Source organism: Harpia harpyja, chromosome 14 (genome assembly GCF_026419915.1).
Source record: "Harpia harpyja isolate bHarHar1 chromosome 14, bHarHar1 primary haplotype, whole genome shotgun sequence".
NCBI lineage: Eukaryota > Metazoa > Chordata > Aves > Accipitriformes > Accipitridae > Harpia > Harpia harpyja.
In genome coordinates this window covers 4,670,263-4,693,166 of record NC_068953.1, presented here as the reverse complement: position 1 = coordinate 4,693,166, position 22,904 = coordinate 4,670,263, and the positions used below count along the sequence as shown (strand labels likewise).

Genomic DNA, 22,904 nt, shown 5'->3' with positions numbered 1-22,904 from the left:
CAACCCCCACAGCAGCAACTCAAACAAAATGGCGCCCCGGCGCCCCCGCGAGGCACCATGGGAGAGCCCAAGAGGCGGTGGGGAGGGCCGGGAGCCCCGTCACGTGGGTACCCCCTGCCTCCCGCCGCGCCGCGGTGCAGGCTGGGAGCTCCGAGGCGGTGGCGCCAGGAGGGACGGTGGCGGCCATTTTGTGTCTGCCTCGCTCGCCTCTGTGGAGAGGCTGGTGTGGGCGTTGCGGCTCAGGAGAGAAGAGCTCGGCTGTCTCCTTTCTGTGTAGGTCGGGGGTGCCGCCGCCATGGGCCGTAAGAAGAAGAAGCAGCTGAAGCCTTGGTGCTGGTATCCTTCTGTGTGGGATGAGGCGGGTGTGGGGAGCTGGGGGGGGGGGGGGGGGGAGGGGAGCGGAGCGGCCTGGCCCGGCCCGGTCGGGTGTCTGTCCCGTCGCGTCCCGTCCCGTCCCGTCCCGTCCTGTCCTGTCCCATTCGCCGCCTGGCTCCTCGCTCTCCGGGCACGGGGTTCTTTTCTTCTTTCCACCCTCGTTACGGTTTGGTTCCGTGCTTGGTCGTGTTCCATTTCTGTGCTCCTTAGTGCTGGGATGGGGCCTGGTCCGTGCCCTTCCTCTGCTTCTTCCCCCCCCCCCCCGGCCTCCTCCTCCCGCGCGGCCTAGTCCGCCCGATCCCGCTTCCCTCGCTTGAGGCCTCGGCCTCACGTCCGATCCGTAAAGCCAGGGCAGGGGGCAGCTTCTGCGGCCGGCTGTCCCTGGCGCTCTTGTGGCCAGGCCCGGTGGGATTGCCGGGGACGTGAGGAAAATGGAGAACGGTCTTTATCGCCCGGGGGGAAGGATGTTAACGGAAGAAACCCCCGCCTCTGATACATACAGTTATTCAGGAAGAAGTGGGGCAGATGTAGTTAAAAGAGACTTTTTGAAAACTTTTTTTTTGGGGGGGGGGGTACTTTCAAATTTGTAATTGCTGCATCAAAGTCACATATAATTTCTCAGGAGCCGGAAGTACTGGCGGATTTTTCTTCCATCACTCCTTCAGTCCTTCACAATCTGCTTTTTGTTGGGGGGTGATTACAGATTTACCATTTCTTTCTCTAAAACGTTTCTGGCCAATCTAAAATTGTTTAATAAAGGAATTTATAACCTGCTCTGAGATCTTTTACCGTTTTATGTTGGAAGGCATCAGTGCTTCTGTTTGAGATACTAATATATTTAAAGTTTTGATAGAAGTGAGGGACACATTGTGTTAACTAGGAACAGCTAATAAATAACAAATGTGTATTTGTGTTATTTAGGAAGATATGTGTGGAGCATTTGCTAAAATATTAATGCTGACCTGCAGACAGGAAATGCAGTTTGCCTCTTCTGTCACATAGTTGTCCAGAAGGTTCTTTGCTTAAAAACTTTCTGTTTAAAAACAGAGAATTCTTTAATGACTGCAACGAATTATGCGGCGCCATAAGAATTGGTAGCTGGATAACTGAAAAGGAAAGGAATTTTTAACTAAAACCCTTGTTCTCTTTTATAAATGTTAGCTACTGATACTCCTTATTAAATAGGCACTTCTTTGAAGTATTTAGCATAACTTCCCTTTCGTAGATTTCAAGTCTATTTCTCTTTTAATGCTTTAGCAACTTTATTTTAATGTACATGTGTGCAGAGAAGCAATGAGTCCACTTAGAAATAACTAGGACTTGAAAAGCATGTGTCAAAGAATATGGAATCAAATGATGATTCTGATTGCCTGCACACATCTTGCCAGATTTGTACCTATCTGTAGGGAAATGCTGGATGGTGTGAGGGGGAGGTTTGGTTTCAGACATCCGTGAAGTATTTGTCATGCTTTGAATGCTCAGAGATGCTTTCTGTGCTTTTTCCTTTTTTTGCTTTAGGAAAAATTACAATGATGCTCATTAGCTTAGTGTTATATAGAAGGTTACTTTCAGGATTAAATGTTTCCTTGACAGTCTTCAATAGGTATTGTAACAGGGATTTTGATGATGAAAAAATCCTTATACAGCATCAAAAAGCAAAGCACTTTAAATGCCATATATGTCATAAGAAACTGTATACAGGACCTGGTTTAGCTATACACTGCATGCAGGTAAGAAGTTTTAGGCTTACATAAGCTTTTCTTAGCAGTATCTAAAATTGGAATTAATAGTGAACTTAAAAAGGTGGTGGGTTTGGGGATTCCAGAGTGTTAAAAACTGATGAGAAAAAGCAATGGTCTGTTTCCAGAACAGGAGTTCTGCTGTGTCAGCAGTCATATGGAGAGTATGCAGTAGAGATCTCTGCCATCACTTTTGGGGTGTAGGAGGAGTGAAGGAATTGTATTGTCTTGGTGTTCAGAAGACAAGTTTATATAAACTGGTTTTAGAAGCTAATAGTAGTTAACAGTGATTAGGAAGCACATGTCTAGAAAGTGCTTGGCCAGAGAGATTCTTCCCATTAAAGATGTTCGTTTTCTATCTTGAAACTGGCTGAAGAACACAGAGAATCTAACCTGAACTGTGGTCAGAAGGATTTTTAAATTTTTTTCTTTAGGTACATAAAGAAACAATAGATGCTGTTCCAAATGCTATTCCTGGAAGAACAGACATTGAACTGGAAATCTATGGCATGGAGGGCATTCCAGAAAAAGATATGGAGGAACGAAGGAGGTTACTTGAACAAAAAACTCAGGGTAAAGTGCAATCTAGCTAGTTATCTGTTATTTTCCGAGTCTGTTTCTTACTGATACTAAACTGTGTGATACAGGTCTCGCTTCTCGGAAGAGTAAGGGTTGGGTTTAATGCATTCTTTGACTGCAACTCTAGACATTTGGCAGTTGAGAGATATTTTTCTTTTCCCTTTCAGACGTAGCTGCATGCCAGTGCAGCTGTAACAATTACTTAATTAATATGGGGATGGTGATTTTATTTTTGAGGGTAAGGGGAGGAAAGGCCAGGGGTGATACAATTGTGATGCCCAAATATTTACATTTCTTTGCTGTTTAAGTACACCTTTGTTTGAACTGCTTTGGCTTATTCTGGACAGTGTGAGACTGACCCATTTATGTTGAGGGTCGTTACAGTGTGAGTCACTTTCCTTCCCTTTATTATTTACATGTATAGATAGGCTCACGAAGTTTGTCTTTGTGATTCGATGAATTTTTGAACATGCTGATACAATTTGAATTTTATTATTTTCATTCCAGCTAGAATACCCCAGATAAAATGAATTGTACAGAATACAATTTGTTTTCAGTCTGACCATATACATTGTACTCTTTAGCAGAGAGCCAGAAAAAGAAACAACAGGATGATTCTGATGAGTATGAAGATGATGAATCTGCAGCTTCAACTTCATTTCAACCCCAGCAAGTTCAGCCACAGCAGGGGTACATTCCCCCAATGGCACAACCAGGTTTGCCTCCTGTGCCAGGTGCACCAGGAATGCCTCCAGGTGAGATGGTGTTTTAAGATAGTTACTGAATAGCTGAGTAGAAACACAAATTGCTGCTTGTATGCTGGAATAATAATCTGCCCTTTCTAACACTGGGTGTTAGAGGTCACAAAATAGTTTCAAGGTGCACATAAGCAGTTTCTTCATTTTCTTCCCCCATTCTGTGTGCGCATACACATCTTCCTTTGTGAAGCAGATTAAGATACCTAATGCTTGGACCTAGATTGAAGGAATATGGTAATAAGATTAGTACTTTAAACATAAGTCTACCAATGATACTTGTTTGTGGTATCTTGTAACAAGATTTTGGAAACGGCAGAAAGGCTGCCATATATCTACAGACTGCTAACATAGAACAGGCAGTTCATACACAGGCCACAAATATATCGAATAAAGAATTTTGATCAATGACAGTGAGCGAAAACTGGTCTCTTCTCATTATATTTTCTGTAATGATAAGGCATGATCTTTGGAGACTACTAAGAAAATTTACACAGTCTTGCAGAAATGAGAACAATGAATCTAAGTCAGACTTGCAGATAATATTTTATATTGCGTTGTTTGTAAGCAGTGTTGTTTCAAAAAACCAGTCTTTTAGCGCTACCTGTAAAGCATTTATCCAGTCTAAATTTATTAGATGAGATTTGTTAGTGACTGTATGTTGTTGGAGTTACTTAAAATTTATTCTTCTTTTAAGGTATACCACCATTAATGGCAGGTGTTCCACCTATGATGCCTGGAATGCCTCCAGTTATGCCTGGAATGCCGCCTGGGTGAGTAGCAAGAAAGACTTAATATTACATGTTCATACTGTGCATTTTAAACTGTCACAGAAAAGGTAAAGCTAATTAGAAAAATGTACGTAGGGACCTGTGAACTCTGTAACCTTAATATTGAGACTAACCAAAGAACTGGATGGCTGTAAACCAACATTAAAAATATGGCCAAACTGTGAGTTTATGTATAAAGTATGTTGCCTTTCTCCTAACTTTATTGACTAGTAGTATAATAATTTAAAGTTCTGTTGTGTTGGTTTAGAGCCTTCTGCGAACCACTGTTCCTTTGTGTATTGTACATATGTTGTGCATCTGGTTATCAGTCATCAACCTAACAGGAAAAAAATACTGAATAGTTTAAATTTTTCTTGTATTTTGGGCAAAAGTAAGATGTTGGTTTTTATGTTTGTTTGGGGTTGACACCATACCCTATCACAATGTGTTTGGAAAATCACAGTTAGATTTTTGATTTTGTCATAAATTTTCACAGATTACATCAACAGAGAAAATACATGCAGTCATTTTGTGGTGGAAACATGTAAGCATCTCATTAATGTAATTCTAGGTACATTCATTATGCCATTTTATGTCATGTTTTTGATAAGCTTGAAATTGTCTTACTGCAAACCTCAAATACTGCCTACAAATTTGGGGAAAATGTTAGGTTTTGTTATTATATAATATCTGAAGTTTTTATGCTTTATCTAAATGAATATTACAAAACTATATGTTATGAGAAATGCATTTTATAAAATATTAACAAAATAGACCCTTAGGGACTTATAACCTCTCTTGAACCAGAGTACAGCTCCATGTGCTCAATCCTTAGCCCTGTAGGACATACTGCAGGAACTTTGCTTCTAAGTTTTAAAGTTCACTGAGGTGAAAGATTGTTCTCTTCTGAGACATAAATGTTGTTTTAACAGTCTTTGAATTTAAAAACCATGTCATAGTGGAACATCTTGTGGATGCTCATCATGAGTGTAGCTTTTCTGGGTGGAAACTGAACAGAATTTTATCAGGCTTGCTGGTGCTTAGTCCTCCTTAAACACTTTGTTAACTTCAGGTGAATGTAATGTCATCTAGTGAAAGACACAAATTAATTTGCCAAAAATTCACTGCACTTCCTTTTCTGTGAAATTTAAGGGGAGGGTGATGTGGTATTACGGTATGCTTTTATCTAGTTTGATCTAAAATTTTGCTTACTTAACCCAATGATCATTTTGTTTAAAAATGAGCAAAGAAGAATTAGGACCTAGGAAGCAACTTTGTTTTTAGTGTGACACTAGTTCTAGCATTATCCCTGCAGTTTCTCTGAAAGTCATCTTTCTGGTGGCAGCAGGCAGCGATCAGCCAGCACTTTTTTTGGGAGTCTAACAGATAGTTGTCAAAATGGGTGGCAAGACTGACTTTGCCTTCTCCAACCGTTAACCCAAAAAAGGGGCGATGGTACTATGTTCCCAGTCATTACTGCTTCTGCATTTGTTGTTCCTTTTGTAGCAGTGGTAGACAAGTTGAGAATAAAAACAAGACTGGGTAGCAGTTTGCTGTACAGAATGAATGCTTGCCCATTTATGATGATTTGTTTTGATTTTGAAACAGCAATGGTGAAGGTGTCTTGACTTTGTCATACAAATAGAAACTACTTCTTAGTGGGGTTTTGGTATGCACTTGGCTGCTACGTATCTGCTTATCATACTAACTAAAGTAATAACCATTCCTTTATTTTGTTTCCCTAATCCAGCTTCAAGTGTCTGGAAAAATTTAAGCAAACTTAAGCTACGCTTGGGTTTGTTCCCTGTAAAAGAATTGTACATATTCATCTATAGCTTCCCAGTGTAAAAGCACTTAGTGTTGTAGATAGCTTATTTTTATGAAGTTGCAGCCCTGTGCAGGAGGAATTTGCTTTTATTAAGGGTTGTATGTATGGTTTAGATGGGGAACATGTATTAATTTGCAGTGTGGTTTAGTAGATAAGGATAAAAGGAGTCATTTAGATGCCACCTTTCTGTTAGGGAAATGCAGACCCATTTTTTTCTCCAGGTATCAGTAGCAAGGGAAAAAAAACCAAACCAACCTGTTTTTAATATGAAGGAAAAATATGCCATAGTAAGGACTGCTCATTTAAAAAATTTCTTTTTAAATCTCACTTTTCTATCCTTTAGTGTAGGGAATATTTACTGTAATTGAAACTCCAGAAGCTCTCTTAGCCTGTGGTCTCTGCTCTGTTTTTATCAGTATTTTGTGGCTAGTTCTACAGATTTGGGTTGTCTGCCATTCACTAGAGGAAGGAGAATGTTAAAATAATGTGAGGGTGCTATAACCAGAAGGAGACTTGTAGTGTCAGAAAGGAGTAATAGCAGATGTACAGTGATTTTAGTGTGATTGGAGTTAGCTGTTTTTCCTACTTTCAGATTTTCTTGAGTGTACTGAGAGCAGGTTCTTTGAACACTCTGCTGAAACTAGTAGCCTGAAATAGGTTTCAAGAGAGACACCAGTTCTGGAAATCTGATAATAGAAGAAGTGAAAGTTTGAGGAATTAAAGTTCAAATAAAAAGTGTTTGGGGGGGTTTCTTGGTGTGGTGTGTGTTGGGGTTGTTTTGTTCTTTTCTTGTGGAAAAAACATTTCTAACTATGGAGTCAGCTGGTTTTGAATTGCCTCTGTTGAGAGCTTCTTGAAATTATTTACCATAATTTTTTATCATATACAGGTATGTGCCAATTATCTTAACAGTTTATCATGAGTGTTCATACCAGTGCTCATTTTCCATTTAATAGGATGATGCCAATGGGTGGAATGATGCCTCCTGGGCCAGGAATACCACCTCTTATGCCTGGTATGCCACCAGGTAGGTCAGGGTTGTCAAACTCGTACTATGGTGTGAGCTAAATTACATTTATTTATTTATTTCCACTGAGATTTAGGATTTATATAAAGAATATACAGACTTATGCCACCACCTTGGTGTGGATTGATTGCCACAGAAGCCAGTCTTGTGCTTTTGATTATAAATAATTATTTGTGTTTGGTACCACTTTGAAGGTAAAAAACAGAATATAGTTTTCTCTTCCTATTGTACTTTCTCTGGCTTTTGTGTTGCCTAGTCTCTCTTCATCCCTTTTTTTAATGTCTGTGACTGCACCTGGAAAATGGTAATGATTGAAAATGTGGGAAATGAGAAATACCCAAGTAATGAATCTGCTGTGTGAAGAAACTAACTGTAATTTTGGTCTCTTACCATAGCTAGAAGAGACATTTCTCGAGCTTGTGCAGTTCTTAAGCAGCCTTTAAGTTCTGAGAGTGTCCCACCTGACCAGCAGCTATGCTGTGATGGCTTGAGATTTGGTGGTTTGCCCGCATTTCTCACTGGAGGAGGAAGCAAGCCACTAGGACAGTTACAGCCTAGTTCTGCCGCACAGTAATATGATGGAACCCATGTGAGCTGTTAACTTCCCATCTCTGAACCTCTCCTAGCGCCCTGCACGTACAAAGTGCATGTATTGTGATGGTACGCTACAAAAAGTAGCCTTGTGTCACTGTTCCGCTGTGCTAAAGACCCACAGCAAAGCTGATCTGTGTTTTGGTCAAAGTTCTGATACCATTCATAATGGCCGCATCTTTTGGATTTTGTAACAGTCTTATCCATGTGCTTGGCAGGATAGGCGCAGTGTGTTGGAAACAGCTACTGCATTAATTGTGTTGATTTATTGAGAGCATAAACATCATTTAAGCTCTAGTAGAAAACACAACTTAGTTCAGTATTGCTCTGAAGTGTTTGAGGTTATTGCCTATGCATGGACGTTTATTGGTGGCTGCTGACATTACCCTTTGTCACATTTTATTTTACTATTGCCTTAAAAATACATATGCCTTGTGGGAGAGTTTGTTCTAAGGAACACTGTGAACAGAATCCTCTAAAGGAGTATTCTTACTTCCTTCAGCCTAATTTGTTACTGGTTCTTTGGTTTGTAGGTATGCCGCCGCCTGTTGGGCCTCGTCCTGGGATGCCTCCAATGACACAAGCACAGCCTGTTACAGCACCGGGCATTCTTAACAGACCTCCAGCTCCTGCTGCATCGGCACCTACCCCCCAGCCTCCGGTTACTAAACCACTCTTCCCAAGTGCGGGGCAGGTAAGGTGTCTCATAGCCTGGAATCTACTGTTACGTTCTTCAAACTGCCGCTGTGTCAACAGTGTCTATTCCTCATTATTGAGGAGGCCCAAGAAATGACTGGTTAAGTTTCTTGCTCGTGTTGATTCTTAAGTTTAATTCAGTGTAGTGCTTGAATGAATTTTAAAAGATTCTTTTGTTTGTCTTACAACAGCCATGAAACCAGACAGAAGTTCTGTAAGCACGTGGGGAAGAAAGGAGTAGGCAAAACACTTCTTTAATCCCTTTAGTTTGTCGTTAATAAGGGTGCTTTGGGTGGGTGAAGGGATGTGTTAGTCAGCTACAGGAATCTGATTGCGTAGAACTTTACGTAAAATTTCCAAAGTATAAATCTTGACATGACTTGTTCTTTCCTATTCTTTTCATAATGGGCTCTTTACCCATAGATGGACTAATTTATTCTATAGTCTTGTTAAACTGGTTAAACATTGCCTGAATTAGGAGGTTTTTTACTTTAAAAAGTTTATGAGTAAGTTAAGGTAGTAAAAAATTGTTTAAATGTTTTGGGGAGGGAAGTGGGGAATTGATCATGGCTTGTGACCTCTACCCTTTGATTGCACTTGTGTATAAGTCCTGAAGTTTTTACTTGCTTTCAAGTATGTTGCAGAAACCTTCATAGTGTACTATTTGCATTTTGGACTTCTGCAGGGAAGATACTAGTTTACAAAAACACAGTCCTTTCATAAGAAAGGACTTAGCATAAGAAATCCTTTCATCTGGATACTTTCCACCCATTTGTTTGGAGACTTTTCACTGTTTCCTTTCTTTTATGCTACAGATGGGGACACCTGTCACAAGCTCAAGTGCAGCTTCCTCCAATTCAGAAAGTCTGTCAGCATCTTCTAACGCTCTGTTTCCTAGCACAGCACAAGTACGCAGGAAGTCACAGTTAAAAACCAATTGCTTTGCAACTTAACCCTTTGGACCGTTCTGTAAAATCTAAAATTGACTAAACATCTTCAGATAATTTCTGTTATATTCCTGATTATGTTTAGCTGGTAAAACTGCAGAGTCCTTGATTGTGAGTTGCATCTTACTAGAAATAAGCATGTCAAAGTGCCCAATTTCTCTTAGTGTGAAAGAATGAAATGTTACATCCTGGTTCTAAAGGGTTAAAAAAGCATGAAAGCAGTTAAATGCATTTTAGTGGGCAGTGGTTAGCTTGATGCATGGTGAAGGCTTTTTAGTTTATGTTGTTTAATATGGTACATCATAATGTAGGGAACTTTGTATTATGTGCAAAAAATGGAAATACTTTGTTTTGATTGGAAAGTTCAGATAATTGTAAATGTGCAGTGACTAGAAACAAAAGCATTCTCTTGTAACTAAAGCTTGCTTTGGATATTGCTGCATCTTCAGAGAAAACCTGGTAAAGCAAATTTTTCTTGTCTTAACAGTTAATTTGAGAAAAAAGTAGGAAAGATGAGATGCTGGAATCTGTAGCGGACCTCATATCTGCCTTCAGTTGATTCTTCATTCACAAGCAAGATTAAAGATCGATAGAGAGACAGTACTTTGTGAAAATATTGCAGTATTTTTGTAGAGAGAACGCTTAAAAGAAAAAACCCTGACACAATAGAGCTTTCTTAAGTATTTAATTAAAACATTTCTTAAATATCTAATTTTAATGAATACTAACACTTTGAGCTGTACTCTAAACTAATGGTTGCTAAAGTATGCTAATAATTTAGCAAGAGAACAATGAATTTATACTTACAGGCTTTTAATAAAACAGTGATTCAGGAAAGATTTAGACATTTACCAAACTCAGTATTTGAGATAAAAATTTTGATAGGTTTTTTTTTTTGTTGTTGTTCTTGTTCCTTCTTTCTAGTTGTGGCTTTTGACCTGCAAATTTTAGACTTTCCAGTGTGTGTGTGTGTATATATGTGTATATACTGGGTTTTATTTTGTCTTGTTTTCAGTTGCTCTAGTATGCGATAAGGCTGAACTTTACTTTTGTCAAGCTTGTTTTAATTATGTGTCTCACTGGAAGGTTTCAGAGGTCTTAACAGACATCATTTAAGTTTTCTTACGCTTTGAGAAATAAATATTGATCTATCTCTGTGTTTCACAGGCTGCAGCAGCTGTTCCAGGTCCAGTTGGTACTGATTTCAAACCTTTGAATTCTACACCTGCAACAACAACAGAACCCCCAAAACCTACATTCCCTGCTTACACACAGTCTACAGCCTCAACCACTAGCACGACAAACAGTACTGCAGCTAAACCAGCTACGTCTATAACAAGTAAGCCTGCTACTCTCACAACAACCAGTGCAACCAGTAAGTTGATCCATCCAGATGAGGATATATCACTGGTAAGTTAAAATATTTTCATTGTCTTACTGAAAAATGCAATTTATGCTGATAATGGCTGATTAAATAGAATTTCTTCTGTGCTCTGCATTATGCATGTTTTAATAACAGTGAGAGTGCAAACTGTAGAATTAGTGTAACAGAACCATTCATTGAGAAGAGTTCCTCAGTTGCAGAGTGATGACTGGCATATTGCAACGATCCTGCTGCAGATCTAAGCCTTTTTTTTGTTGGTGATAGGAAATTACTCAACCCAAAATATAATTTGGACTTTTTCTGCATGTTACTTAACCTTGAAGTTAAATAGATACAGCTAATGAGTGTAGGACAAAAGACTTAACAGTTTGAAGTGGTCTTGGTGCTATTACAGCAGTCAGAAATACGGAACTTATGGATAAAACAAATGAACCTTAATTTCAGTTTGGATATTTAGATTTGTGTTTGGCTCTTTTGTCTCAACTTGTTATGAGGAAGAGGCTTTCTTCAGCTGAGGGAGGAAGAGAATTTGTGTTGCATGCAAAATGCTAGATTGGCCAGTATTAATACAGTAACTTTGAAGGAAGGGGGAAAAATCCAGATGCTACTCTGTAATATTACTAGTAGCAGTCTTTGAACTTGGAAGGTAGTTGAAATAGTTAAGTCCCTGTAATCTATTTTGTTACACTTTTATTTACTTTGCTTTTGGTGAGTTTTAGTCTTACAGTGTGTTATGGTTGTCTGTTCCTGGTTTTAGGAAGAGAGGAGGGCACAGTTGCCTAAATATCAGCGTAATCTTCCTCGACCAGGACAAGCTTCCTTGGGTAATCCACCAGTTGGACCAATTGGAGGTATGATGCCACCACAGCCAGGAATTCCTCCACAACAACAAGGAATGAGACCTCCCATGCCACCTCATGGTAATCATAAGTTTCCTAGCTTTCTTTTCTTCAAAAGATTTGTCTTTGCTATAAACTTTTTTAAAACTTGAAGTGACATATACTGGTGGGGGGAGGTGCGTGTGTGAAGCTTTTCACAAAATGCAACTTCTGCCCATTATTAAAAAAAAAAAATAAAAAATTCTTTGCATCTTAAATGTTCTATTTATAGGTCAGTATGGTGCTCATCACCAGGGCATGCCAGGATATCTTCCTGGAGCCATGCCTCCATACGGTCAGGGACCTCCGATGGTGCCCCCTTACCAAAGTGGACCTCCTCGACCTCCAATGGGAATGAGACCTCCTGTAATGTCGCAAGGTGGCCGCTACTGATGCTACTACACACGCTCTAATAGGTTTGGAGATTAAACCTTTTCTCATCTTGTGCTGTTAATATAGCCGAGCTTCCGTCAATTAAGGCTTCATTGTGACTTTAAAAAAATAAGTATCTTCCCACATGCAAGGAGCTATTGGACATTCTTATTTTACACGGGAAAAATTATTTGGAATAATAACAGGAACTTTTCCTGATGTTGCAATTTATACTGTATGGCTTCTTTTTCATGTTTCATCTAGGTTTTTAGAAGTGAAGTATAGTAAATATGGTTCGTTAAATTGTGAAGGCGCTGGAATTACATGAACATACCACCTTAAAGGCAAGTTCTGTAACATTATGTTGCTATTTGTGAAATGATGCCTTCACAGCACTTCAAGTGCTGTTGGACTTCATGTCCCCAACATAGTTTGGTGAGGGCTGTAACTGTTCCCAACTACTTGTACATTTAAGTCTGAACTTGTAACAATATTTAATGTATTTAGAGTTCCTCCTGTTTCAGGGTTTAAGTAAACTGACCCACTAAGGTCGTGTGACTTTTCTGTACTGTTATAAACTTCATTGTAATAAAAGAAGAGAAAAATTTATATGCCTTTTTATTCATGACCAGCTGTGGACAACTGCCTGAAAGGTTTGTACAGATGCATGCCATGGTAGCTATTGGTGTAATGAACACGGTTATTGGTGCTGTTTTGATAAAATCTGAATTCCTTGTTCTAAAATTAAGTCAATTCTTAGCTGCACGTCTGAGTAGACAAAGACCTGTACACTTATTAACTGACTCCTCAAAAATGAGGCTGCAGGAGGCACATCTTAATTCTTGCTTGTAACTTCTCTTAATGCATATGTTTCTTTATTTGTGCTTTCTTGTCCTCAATAAATTTTAAATGATTTCTAGTCCTGGCACTTGTAGGATGTAAAAGTGATTGCTCTAAGATGCATCCTGGTGCCAGATGTGTCCTGTTAGTTCATTCTTCGACTGACTCTTTTTAATTTGCAAATGCATATGAATTTCAGGAGCCTTTTAGATGAAGATTTCTAGAAGCTTAGGTGCATGTCACATGGGTGAGTGACTTTCAGTTGATGTTGTATTGAAGTTGACCTGCAAAAGAGAAAAAGTAGCTTGACCTTCTCAGTGTATAAAAGAGAGAAGAGGGGCAAGAGTAATACGTTATATGCTGTATTTTTACTTTAAATATTCAGAATTTCAGATCTCAGGAGAGCCTAAAAGATGAACCATCCGTTTTGTGCTATGATCAGATGTTGGCTGAGTTTCTTGAGCCATTTAATGGAAGTGTCTAGAGTAAGAGACCTTTTTATCAGGTCTTCTAATTACAGTTATCAAAGAGAGGCCTTCCCCATAGGAGTTAGCCATTTACCTGTTTATAAGGGTAGAGTGATAAATTACTGTCAAGGTTGTAATTCTCTGAATGTCTACCAGCACTCTGTAGTGTGCTATATTTCTGATAAGAACGAAAATGTAGAGGGAGACTTTTTGGAGGGAAGGGAAGTGAGAGCTTCTCTGGTCTTTTCACAACAGGGGAAAAAAAGGAGTGGTGAATTTTTCATTTGCAGGTCAACTTTAAATACATGTTCCAGCCTCAAGCTTTATCTGTGCAATTTAATTTATGGAGATACCTTCTTTTAGGGTAGGTTAGAAAGATTATCAGCATTTTTGTTACCAGTTTGTGTTCCATACATGTTTTTGTAGATGGTGGAGTTTTTTTTCACTTAATACTGAGCGTTTTGGCTCTTTTTCTTGAAAGTCTTGGGTTTTTTTTAGCTGCACTTAAGTACTTCATGTGGCTTTATTCTGTACTGTCTCTTAATAGTATTTTAGCCGTACTGTATTTGTGGACTACATTGTCTCTCAGGTTCAAACATGGGGTCATGGAATGGCTCATAAAAGCACCAGAGCACCCAGTACACTCTAATTGTAGCTGAATGGCCTTAGTTTAACCGTTAAGAATTGTCAGGCACTTTTTCTGAAGTATTTAGCAGTTTTAAGACCATAACTCCAAGCCTCTGTTGAGAAGCAGTTCTCTCTGATCACTGGTATCTACTGATCACCTGTCAGATGTGCAGTATTTGGCTTGCAGATGTGCTGAGTGGGCCTTGATGTCAGATCTTTTGTTAGCTCTTCATCTTGCTTTATACATAAGTCTAACAGATAAAACTGTTTTGCTTAGGCAGTGCTTTTATACTGTGTTTTTCTTCTGTTTTTCTTCATCTAATAAGGATAATGACAAAACACTGGAGGGATTTTTACAGTGTCTTACATTCATCCTTTTTGTAATACTACACATAAAATTCATACAGTATAAATTGATCTTAACTTCTGCTTTTAAAACTATAGAACTTCTTGCTTTTTCTGAAGATCATATTGTTGCTGTAAGGATGCTTTGCCCTCCTGCCCCTAGTAAAGCAAATACCTTCTCCCTTCGGTGTCTTTCACTGGTATGTTGTTTTCAGACCCCTACTTTTCCTGGGATAAATACTTGAAAACCTTACTGCATGTACTGTTAACTCAGCATATTCTGCAAGTTGTATTAATTAAGTTTCCCTCTTTTAAACAGTGAATGTCTCATTGTTCTGATAATGGTACCATTTTGTAGCTAATACTACGTAGACTTACAGCTTGGATGCATTTTAAGATTGAACTTTCCTTAGTAGTAATGTTATGATAATCCCTCAACTAAGTACTGCCACATATTATTCATATGGTACTCTAATAAGCTTCAACCAGCAGGTGAACAATTTTTCCATGATTTCTCATGTGGATACTTATTTTCCTGCTCCTGTCATTTCTGTGCTGTAAGAGCTGTGATGTGGCTATCTTGTGTCTCTTGTGTGTACTCTTCTGTAAACAGGCGGGTATTTCAGTGCATATGTTGTCTGTTGGTCCCCTCCTTCATTTCTTTGGATACTGCTTCTTAATGTTCAGAGAGTTGGATTTATGGTGCGTTTTCCCAAAAAGAGGAAAATTACTTTGAATGTAGTAATTGCTTGTATAAAGACTAAGGCTTGGTTTACAGTACAAAGTTTAACTACCATAGTTGTGCCAGCAAAATCTGTAATGTAATGTAGCCATGCAGACAGTTTTTTTTGCTTTAGTTAATCTCTCCCTGGAAGGAGATTGCAGATGTCTTTATGGTTACAGAAAAGCATATCTCTTTTATATCTGTTGCAGGACTCTAGTGATATAATTACGTAGGCAGAAGCTTTGTATTTCAGTTGTTGCCTAAATTATCTATGGCAGATTTTGTAGTAAAATTAAAACTTCCAAGTGGATTTAGATCAATCTTTAAATTGGAATGTAATGCAAAAAAAAAAGGCTCCAAGAAGATGTTCAGATGCAGGTGGGAAAATGTTTAGCAAAATACTTAGAATTTATGGCATCTAAGACTTGCTTAAGAGATTCTAAATTATTTTATGCATGGTCTCTCAGTATCATTATGAGAGGCTGATCTTGTATCTGCTGATTTTTAGAGCAAAAGGGATGAGATTGGCATGAAAGAACCTTGGAAAAGCCTGGGCTAGTTTTTCAGAAGTCTTGATATGAGTGTTTCGTACTGTCTTTAGAATATCTGCCTTTGGCAAAGGTTGCTTTAAATAAAACCTTGAAACTAGCTGGCTTATGTGAACTAAAAATGTCTTCTCCTGGAACTTTTGGGGTTTTAAATTTTTTTTTTTCTTCCACAGATGAGATTTTTTTTTTTTTAGGTGCTGATAATAAATTTGAGGCTGGGATGTATATCTAATAATTTCAGTGGATAACACTTCCTCGCTCTGTGCATGCATGGGAGAATATAAACAAGCTTCTAGAAACATATCAGCTGCATCTGCCTTCTATGGTTTCTGCAATTATATTAGTGTATGGAGCTCTTGAACAGTACTTAGACCTGTCTAACTTACTTTCTTAAAATTGAATGGAATACATAACCTGCAGTTATTTTTATAGGAACCAAAGAGTTCTGCATACAAGATAAAAAATAAAATATCAAGATTACTTCAGTTTTATAAACAGCAAGAAGGGCATTATGACTCTTCAGTTAAATTGAGACTCTGATATACCAGTCTATGAACTGGGGCTGCAATTTAAAATCGTAACTAATGACACTTAAAAATAATAGTAAATGTCTTAATAATTGTACTGGTCTAGCTTCTACATAAATACTAAGGTGAGGGTGAACATTTTCAGTGGCTGATGGAATTTTTAACTCTACTTTTTGTGAACTAGTACAGTAAATACTATCAGTTATGGGAAAAATGCCCCAAGACAACTGACGTACGTTCCATTGATCAAGATACAAAGCAAAACAAACTGTCCAATTCAGAAATAGCTACCAACTGTAAGAAGTTTTGTTCAGGCCTAACAAAATAGGTGCTATAGTAGTCATTTTCTTTTGTTTGCTTGATCACTGGAATTTTGTTAACTTTGAATGCATGTCTTTCACTTAATTGGGTCATGTTTTTTCTAAAATTTAAATTTTTCTTCTTCCTATAGCCCTGCCATAGGACAGGCTGAGGCAGAGTCTCAGTGTTGCCCTGTTCAGTCTGAGGCAAGTGGGATTTATTTTATTCATTCTGGGGGCTTTCACAGCTTTATGGCTGTTGGATATTTATGTCCCCAAACTTGCAGCAAGTTTGGTGAAGGCCCCTAAATTTATTTTAATTTAGGTTTTTTATTCTCTTTTGGTAGATGGGCTCTATATTAATATTTATCTTTTTATTATCCTGTTTTTAAGAGTCTTAGGGGGAGGGAACATGTTTTAAGATGTTCGGGTACCTTTTCTCTTAACAGAACGCGTTTCCTTCAAAGCTGCTGAGGTAGTCCTTCAGCCACACTGCCCCCTCCCCCTCTTCCCCTGCATTGCATTTGTGCTGTATTTGTTTTTGGTTTTGGTAATGTGACTGTGTAGTCTCTAAACTAGTGGCATGTAAATATCAACTACTAATGTTTCCTCTTCTGGGGAGATATAGCTACTGAAGTGCTTAAAATACTTAGGTTTTAACTAGTAAGTGACATTTATAGTCACAAAATTGTGTAGGCTAAATTATAGAATACAGTTTCTTTGGAGGAAGTTAAGGTGCTAATACTGCTGCATATGTGAGCTGCACCACAACAAATATTAATGTAGAGCCCTGTGAAGAAATAGAGATTCAAGTTGGTAAAGTGGAAAAGAAGAATGAGAAATCAAAGCTGCAGATTTTTCAGTTTGTCAGTTTCAGGGAAGACCTCATCAATGTCTCAAATACACCAAACTTCACAATATTTTGTCTATTGCAACAGTACTGAAAGTCATAGCACTTTTTTGAAACCTTGTGGAATTCTTTTGCGTATTCAGAATTTGCTTAGGTATATGCTTATGTGAAGTTCCTTCTTTCACACAGTGACCAACAAAATGTTCAACCCTTTGTGAAGAAAAATGAGCTTTAGTGTTGCTGCTCACTCTGTTGCAGATATATTGGCTTTGAATGCTTGAGGTTGCTTAAAGACAACTTCAGCTTCAGAAGAACAGGTTTTGTCCAGGGAGGTCTTGCAGCCTATCAGCAGTGACATAGAAAATTAACAAATGTTGGAGTCAGGTTTTATAACTACTTTAAATTTTTGAGATCTTATTAGAATTTGTTTGTGGTTTTTGATGAGCATAGACTGTGTTTCATTTCTTTGAGATTTTGCTAAATAATGACACCCAGTGTGATTTCCAGTTACTTTAATTAAAGGATAGAGTTGTAATTCTTAACTTAGTTATGAGTGGATTTCCCATTCCTGTTGTACTCTTCTTTGTTTGTACTCTGCCCTTTGCATTTTTCCTGTAGAAGGCCCCCCTGAATCGTCAATTTTCCAGTCGGACTAGACATGTCCTCTGTTAACTGTTTCAAAAATGATTACTGAGCATGGCGTTGCTTTTCTAATCCTCATTATCGTGCTACCCTTGATAACAGTGAAGATGAGAACAACACTTCAAGATACACTACTGCAACTAGTATTTGTTTCACATATTGAGTCTATAGGAACATTTGGCTTAGTTCTTAATTCCCTAGAATGTCTAAGGAAACCATTTAACCAAAAATAATGTGCAGTATGGCTTGTACTTCTTGCTTTAAGTATCTGAATCTCTTAGAGACTAAAAATGAAAAGTAGGCGAATTTCACATGCCCGATACTGAACTTTATTATCAGTTTCCATTTAAGACTGATGCAGCACGAGGTAGTTTTTATCCAGCTACTCATATTCAGCTTGTCATCAAGCACACAAAGCTAATATTCAGATACGTATGCTGTTTTGTGTCCAATGGAGTACCCTACTTAGATCCACACTTGGGTTGTATCTTATAAATTGATACCCTGGTGAGAGCTAAAAAGTTTTTGAATTTGGAGAAATTGCTTTGATCTGGTTTTTTTGAAGATAACTAGGTTTGACATGTTCATGGAAAAAATGTCTCCAAAATGCAGTTTCTGTTTTCACTGTCGTTGTTTAAGCTCTGTATACTAATACTTCGGAGCAAATGAACCATTTCTTTGTGTTTTGGCATGTTTTGTGAGCAAAACATAGCATTTCTCAGCACCGCATTGCTATAGGTTTTTTTTTTCTTGAAGCTGCTTTTAGGCAATTCCAAGAAGATTAATTTCACACTATCTACTTCTGAAAGATGCATTTGATATTAAGAAAATGCCATGGAGTATTACTGTATGAGTTAAAGGGGGGGTTGCCTCTGGGTTTTCCTGATATGCTGCAAATACTGCTTGTAATTTCTGGTGGGTAGTTCACACATCCTTCACTTCCATCCTTTACATTCCTGTCCGTCCTGTAAGTCTCTAAAGGACTGGATGGGACAGGTCTTTATTGTTCCCTTTTTGGGAGTTGGTAGCTTTAGCAGATTACATTTGTGTTACTCTGATCTGTTAGCACAGGCTAACGTTTGTCCTTAAATTTGCAGCAAGTAGTGATGCACGTTTTTCTTCTGCTTTGTGTTTTGTACTTAAAGATACATGTGCAAGTGCTGCTGTCTTTCTAGTCACAAGGATGCCATAATGGCTCTATGCTTTTTGCTGGGAGTATCTCCTCGGCTATTAGACCAGCTGGCCTGTCATCTCTTTAAAACAACTTGTAAAATTCTCATCTAGTGCAAATGGTTCATATTTTGCTCTTTTTATGAAGTTGTTAGTGACGTTTTCCTCCCTGCCTCTTGTGTGGATCTAAGGGGGATAGTTTAAAAAAAAAAACAAACAGTACACTGTAAATGAGATCTCTTTATTTTGAGGGATGATACAGTGTTTTTACTGACGCTCCAGTATTGCAGCAGTCTGTGTATCACAAAGTTGTACATCTCACTGTTTGTGGAATTTCTTTTCTAACGATGATAGTATTTTATTGACTTGACTTTTATAGATATTAATGGAAGTAGGTCTTGGGGAGTTTGCTTCTTTTTTAAGCTTGAGTAGAGGTACATGACTCTTTTTTTTTTTTAAAGGGCAAGAATTACTGATATTCTGCTAAATTGGGTGAATTTGCACCCACTGTTTTTAACAAGAGAAGTGAATGGGAGATGTGGCAAATAAAGTACGTACCACGCATGAAGTTTTGGCTTGCTTAGAATTGTGTGATGAGCTCCTAATGTGTTCTGTGCCTTGCCTAATAAAGATTGTAGCCCTTAAATACTCTGAGGAATAGGCCACCTCCAGAAGAATTTTTAAAAGAAGAATTTTTTTTTAAAGTGTGTCTACTTCAATCAAAATGATCAGACCAGTGAAATAATGGTAGTGACTGGGTTCTATAAAAATGCAGCTATCGGTGACTACCATATTTTCCTGTAATAATTGGGGTAGGTAGATACTAGTTCAGAGTAAGAAAAGTTTTGAGGCAGCTGTTGAAGGGATCAAGATAGAATTGAAGTGATTCTGAAGTGTAATATATATAACGTTCTTTCTGAAGTTCTGAATGTGAGAGTTTTCTTACCACAGTGTAAACAGCAGCTTTATGCAGTCTTTTGATTGTCAGAGCGCAGATTCTCATTAAGACTCTACTAGAAGAAAATAGTTCAAGTACAGTATTTGTAGATTCTGTTGTAGAGTGAATGCATTTTTACTTTTGTCTTGCGAAGGTCTATTTGAGAGAGCCAGGCACTTCAGCTTGCTGCTTTTGCAGACAGCCATATCCTGTCTTGAACCACAGGATCCAGGATGTTATCCTCAGTCGTTTGTTCTTAGAATCCTGACGAGTCAGTATTGACTGTCCGTGGTTGGTATTTATACACCTGATCACTATTTTGAATAGTGAGGCGCTTGCACCTTCTGAGCAAGTTTACAATAACTTGTTTTGTTCTTACGGGCTTTCTTGCAGTAGGAACAATAGCTGTTTTAATGACAATGAATTTAACTTCTCCACAAATATTGTCTTGAACTTATCTTAAGGTTTTTCTTTCTCAGGGATTTAAAGAAGTTTAAAAGCTTGAGAAAATAGTAGAATTTTAATGCCAGTATCATCTTAACTAAAAACAAACACACACAGAACTTTGAGAGCTTGGAAGCTTCCTTAAAAATTCTCATTAGCAGTTAAAGCATATATCTCTGTTAGCTAACTGCTTTATACCAGATTCAAGCTTCTGACATCTCAAATTTTATTTCTTAAATTTTGTCTAAATCTTAACCATGTTCCCAGGTGCTATTCAGAAAGGGTGTGTGTGTGTAGAATTTCAACTTCTGCTGCCCTTAGTAGCCAATATGTATAAATGGTTTTTGCTAACAGCAGTTTTGAATTACCAGAAATTAATGCCATACAACCAAATGAAGCTATTTCAGTGTCTCCCAACTTAGGAAATTATGTAATGCTTTGAGATGAAGATGTCATGCAGAGCGCTTTTTCTTTCTCTTTTTTTTTTGTTGAGTTACTTGCATATATGTTACTTGCACTGAATTCTTTAGCTTCTTTCCCATAAACTTTAGTGGAAGAAAACACATTTTGGTCTTTCATTTGTAAAGTCTAGAATAAGAAAACACACTTTATGAGACTGTTTAATGAAGGAACCTGGCTATGTAAGTATTGTAATTTCCTTTGTTTGTGGTAGGCAACAGGATTACCTTGTTAAACTTCTGGCTTATGTGTGAAAAATATCAGAAAAGTAAGGGCAAATTGAAAGTAGTTTTATAGTTGCCTTTACTTCATATGCTTTTCTTAAGCAACAAATTGCAGTAATTGAAGTTTGGCAGCTTTTTTAATGAAAAACTAAATTATGGGTTAAACTCCTTGGTTTAATACAATTTGTGTTTCTGTTAACTAGCAGCAGAATTTCAGCATTTGCTACTTACTGGTAGAGAAGAAAAATTCTACAGCACTGCCAGTACAGGTTAGTTTAATCTGTAAGTACCTGATGTTCCTATTTGAAATAATTTGTTCAAATGATACCACTTAAATACATGAGGGGAATTTTGGTCTCTGAAATGTGAATGTATCTGTTATCTACTACTGTTTTCAGTAGTGAGTGAACGTCTAGATTTTTTTTTGTAAGATCTGTAATGGTTTTAACTAAACTTGTGGGTAGGTAATATCTGCAAGCACTTTTAAGGAAAACTTAATTCAGAACCTTAATAAATATCCATTGGTGTTACTGAAAAGTGTGAAGATCTAAAGTTGAAGTCAATTCATCAGTAACATGCCTATTCTAAAAGAGGCTGTTTTATCAGTGAACCAATTATAGGATACTATATTTGTTGTATTGGGGAATAAGCAATTCTGTAAGAATCCATAGCAGTACTGTAACCTTTCTTTCGATTTTCTTTAGCTGTTGCTAATTACTGCCTCTTGCCAACAGATTTTTACTTTGTTAGGCCTGTAAGGCAGGAGCTTTGTTCTTCTTGGCTTTTTTTTTTTTTTTTGTTAGCTCATTTCAGCACTTCAGAGGCTACCTACAAATGTGGTTTTGCCCAGCTGTTTTATCTTGCTCCAGAGTTACTGCTCTGCCTCTACTCTTTTTTCTTCTGCCCTATTCCATATTCCTGGACATTTTAGCATTTTATTTTTATTTTATAGAATGTTTTACACCTTAAAAGAAAATAGGAGAGATTCTTTGTGATTGGATAAAAGATGCAACCTTCTCCAGAATAGCTGCATATGTTTATTGTTATTTAAGCTTTGTGTGCCTCATCTCTACATATTGGCATGGGAGATGAAAACTTTCTGTGCTGTAGCACATAGCATAGTTTCACAGTTGGATGAGCTGTAAAACTCAGTGCTTTAATTCACTTCTCAAGGGCATGTTATCACACAGTGAATTTGAGGGGCTTTTGAAATCATTGGTGGATAATTATATAGAAACTAGGTATCGGAAAGATCATACTAGTGCGGTAGCTGAACGGACCCTTTAGTTTTGCCAGCTCATTTGAATGGTCTAGAGTAGTTCCACGAGTGACTTGATGCTTCCAGCAGTATTGCTTATTTTAGAATTCTGAAATCTTACGCAACACTGCAGAACTCATCATACTAACATAAAAAGTTTCAAAGGGATTGTATCTTCCCAGGTTTTAGAATAGTCACATTTGAAGCCCATCTCCTGGCATCTTTACATCAGTTCTCAGTCATTCACACTAAACTGCTTTGTCTGCAAAACTAGCTACATGCAAATTTTTGAATAATGTTGCATAGGTGTTTCTCCCTAGAAGAAGAAAAACAGGAAAGTTGTATAATAAAATTTATAACTTATCTTTGCCTGTATTTCATAAATCTTAATGGCAGGTGTGCATGAATAACAGGGATACCTTGCTGTGAGGCCATTATCCTACTAACAGAATGTGTGCATCTTTCTTTTAACTTCTGTGGTTGACCCTAGTTGATACTTAATGCAATGCTCAGTAATAAGTTGGAATGAGTAACTGATTGCTTTTGGCTGCTGAATTACTTTGTGAAGTCTCAGTTTTGACAGTGATTGGATGCTGACCTGC

General features: G+C 37.9%; 1 protein-coding gene across 11 annotated transcripts; it reads left to right on the top strand.

Moving 5' to 3' along the window:
• The first annotated feature begins 125 nt into the window (after positions 1-125).
• ZNF207 (zinc finger protein 207) lies at positions 126-20,204 on the top strand. Of its 11 annotated transcripts, XR_008238359.1 has the most exons (16): positions 126-336; positions 1,979-2,105; positions 2,549-2,687; positions 3,278-3,448; positions 4,146-4,221; positions 4,715-4,762; positions 7,003-7,073; positions 8,198-8,358; positions 9,176-9,268; positions 10,475-10,717; positions 11,449-11,611; positions 11,802-11,985; positions 12,206-12,285; positions 16,471-16,525; positions 19,442-19,530; positions 20,072-20,204. XR_008238359.1 is itself a non-coding variant. In XM_052808804.1 (13 exons), exons 1-12 carry the CDS (start codon positions 296-298, stop codon positions 11,960-11,962), a joined length of 1,494 nt encoding a protein of 497 aa, XP_052664764.1. In that variant the 5' UTR covers positions 126-295; the 3' UTR covers positions 11,963-11,985; positions 16,471-16,489. The 11 variants fall into 11 exon arrangements, 10 of the variants coding, with proteins under 10 accessions (XP_052664764.1, XP_052664762.1, XP_052664765.1 ...); XM_052808804.1 differs by lacking the exons at positions 12,206-12,285; positions 19,442-19,530; positions 20,072-20,204 and having other exon boundaries at positions 16,471-16,489; XM_052808802.1 differs by lacking the exons at positions 16,471-16,525; positions 19,442-19,530; positions 20,072-20,204 and having other exon boundaries at positions 12,206-12,550.
• The last annotated feature ends 2,700 nt before the right edge of the window (positions 20,205-22,904 follow it).

Coding starts and splice junctions, on each gene's coding strand:
- ZNF207 (XM_052808804.1), top strand. CDS start 296: ATGGGCCGTAAGAAGAAGAAGCAGCTGAAGCCTTGGTGCTG. Junction 4,222..4,714: donor ATGCCTGGAATGCCGCCTGG/GTGAGTAGCAAG, acceptor AAATTTTCACAG/ATTACATCAACAGAGAAAAT. Junction 7,074..8,197: donor TATGCCTGGTATGCCACCAG/GTAGGTCAGGGT, acceptor TTTGGTTTGTAG/GTATGCCGCCGCCTGTTGGG.